This window comes from Gavialis gangeticus, unplaced genomic scaffold (assembly GCF_001723915.1).
Source record: "Gavialis gangeticus isolate Ggan-Ray unplaced genomic scaffold, GavGan_comp1, whole genome shotgun sequence".
Lineage (NCBI taxonomy): Eukaryota > Metazoa > Chordata > Crocodylia > Gavialidae > Gavialis > Gavialis gangeticus.
Window position 1 is genome coordinate 10,077,085 of NW_017728991.1, and position 846 is coordinate 10,077,930.

Below are 846 nucleotides of genomic sequence, written 5' to 3' on the forward strand. Positions count from 1 at the left end.
GGCTGCGGGGGCATGGTGCTGCTAATGCAGGCAGCTGTGGCAGTGTCCGGGGCGGGGGGCGAGGGACCGGTGACCACCCGCAGACGCTGATGGCGGTGTCGGAGGGGGGTGTGACAAGTGGGGACTGCCCCGCAGGCACTGCCAGCAGTGGTGCCCAATGACAAGGGGTGCACTGCCAATCTCAGGGCAACCGTGTGCATCCCTTACACGTCACCAATGTTGGTGGGCATCCAACCCTGCCACCCCTGCAGGTCCAAGCCTGGAGGCTCGGGGCTCAAGCGGGTCCAAGCCTGGCGGCCCCATTGGCAGCCATCAACCCCACAGGAGGACCGGGGGTTTGGATGCCGCCAAGTTTCCCCTGCCCTCAGCCGTACGGCCGCAGGCCCCTCCCAAACGGGTACCTTGGCGACAGCCCGAGCTACGCGGCACCTCCCTTTTGCTTTCCCCTGAAAAAGCATGGAGCAAAAAAGACAAGAAGGGAGTATTGGGGCCTACCCCCGCCCCCCCTTAGCCAACCCACGGGGGACTAACCCCGACGGAAACCCGCTCCGTTCCAGCGAGAGCGGCACTCACCCCTCGGCCGTGGCGTTGATGTGGTCGCAGATGTGCACGAAGCGGCCCCACTCCTCGCCCGGCAGCGCGCCCGACGTGGCCTCGTCTGCAAGAAGCGGCAGTGGGACGGGGGCACCGCACCGCACCCGCCGGCACGCCCGCCCCCGCCCTCCTTCCCGCCCGCCGCACTCACCGATGAGGCTGCCCACGGCGCTGTGCAGGGGGTCCCTGACGCTCCTCCCGAAGGCCATGGCGGGTCCCGCGGCTCTGCCCGGCCCCGGCCCCGGCCCCGGC

At 69.5% G+C, this 846-nt stretch overlaps 1 protein-coding gene across 1 annotated transcript in view; it reads right to left on the bottom strand.

Moving 5' to 3' along the window:
• TOM1L1 (target of myb1 like 1 membrane trafficking protein) overlaps window positions 1-840 on the bottom strand; it is a 40,038-nt gene extending 39,198 nt beyond the window's left edge. The window contains exons 1-2 of the mRNA XM_019517268.1: window positions 746-840; window positions 574-658 (exon numbers count right to left, since the gene is read on the bottom strand). Coding sequence (XP_019372813.1) covers window positions 574-658; window positions 746-803 — 143 coding nt within the window. The 5' untranslated portion in view covers window positions 804-840. The remainder of the gene's footprint in view (window positions 1-573; window positions 659-745) is intronic.
• Between the last annotated feature and the right edge of the window lie 6 nt (window positions 841-846).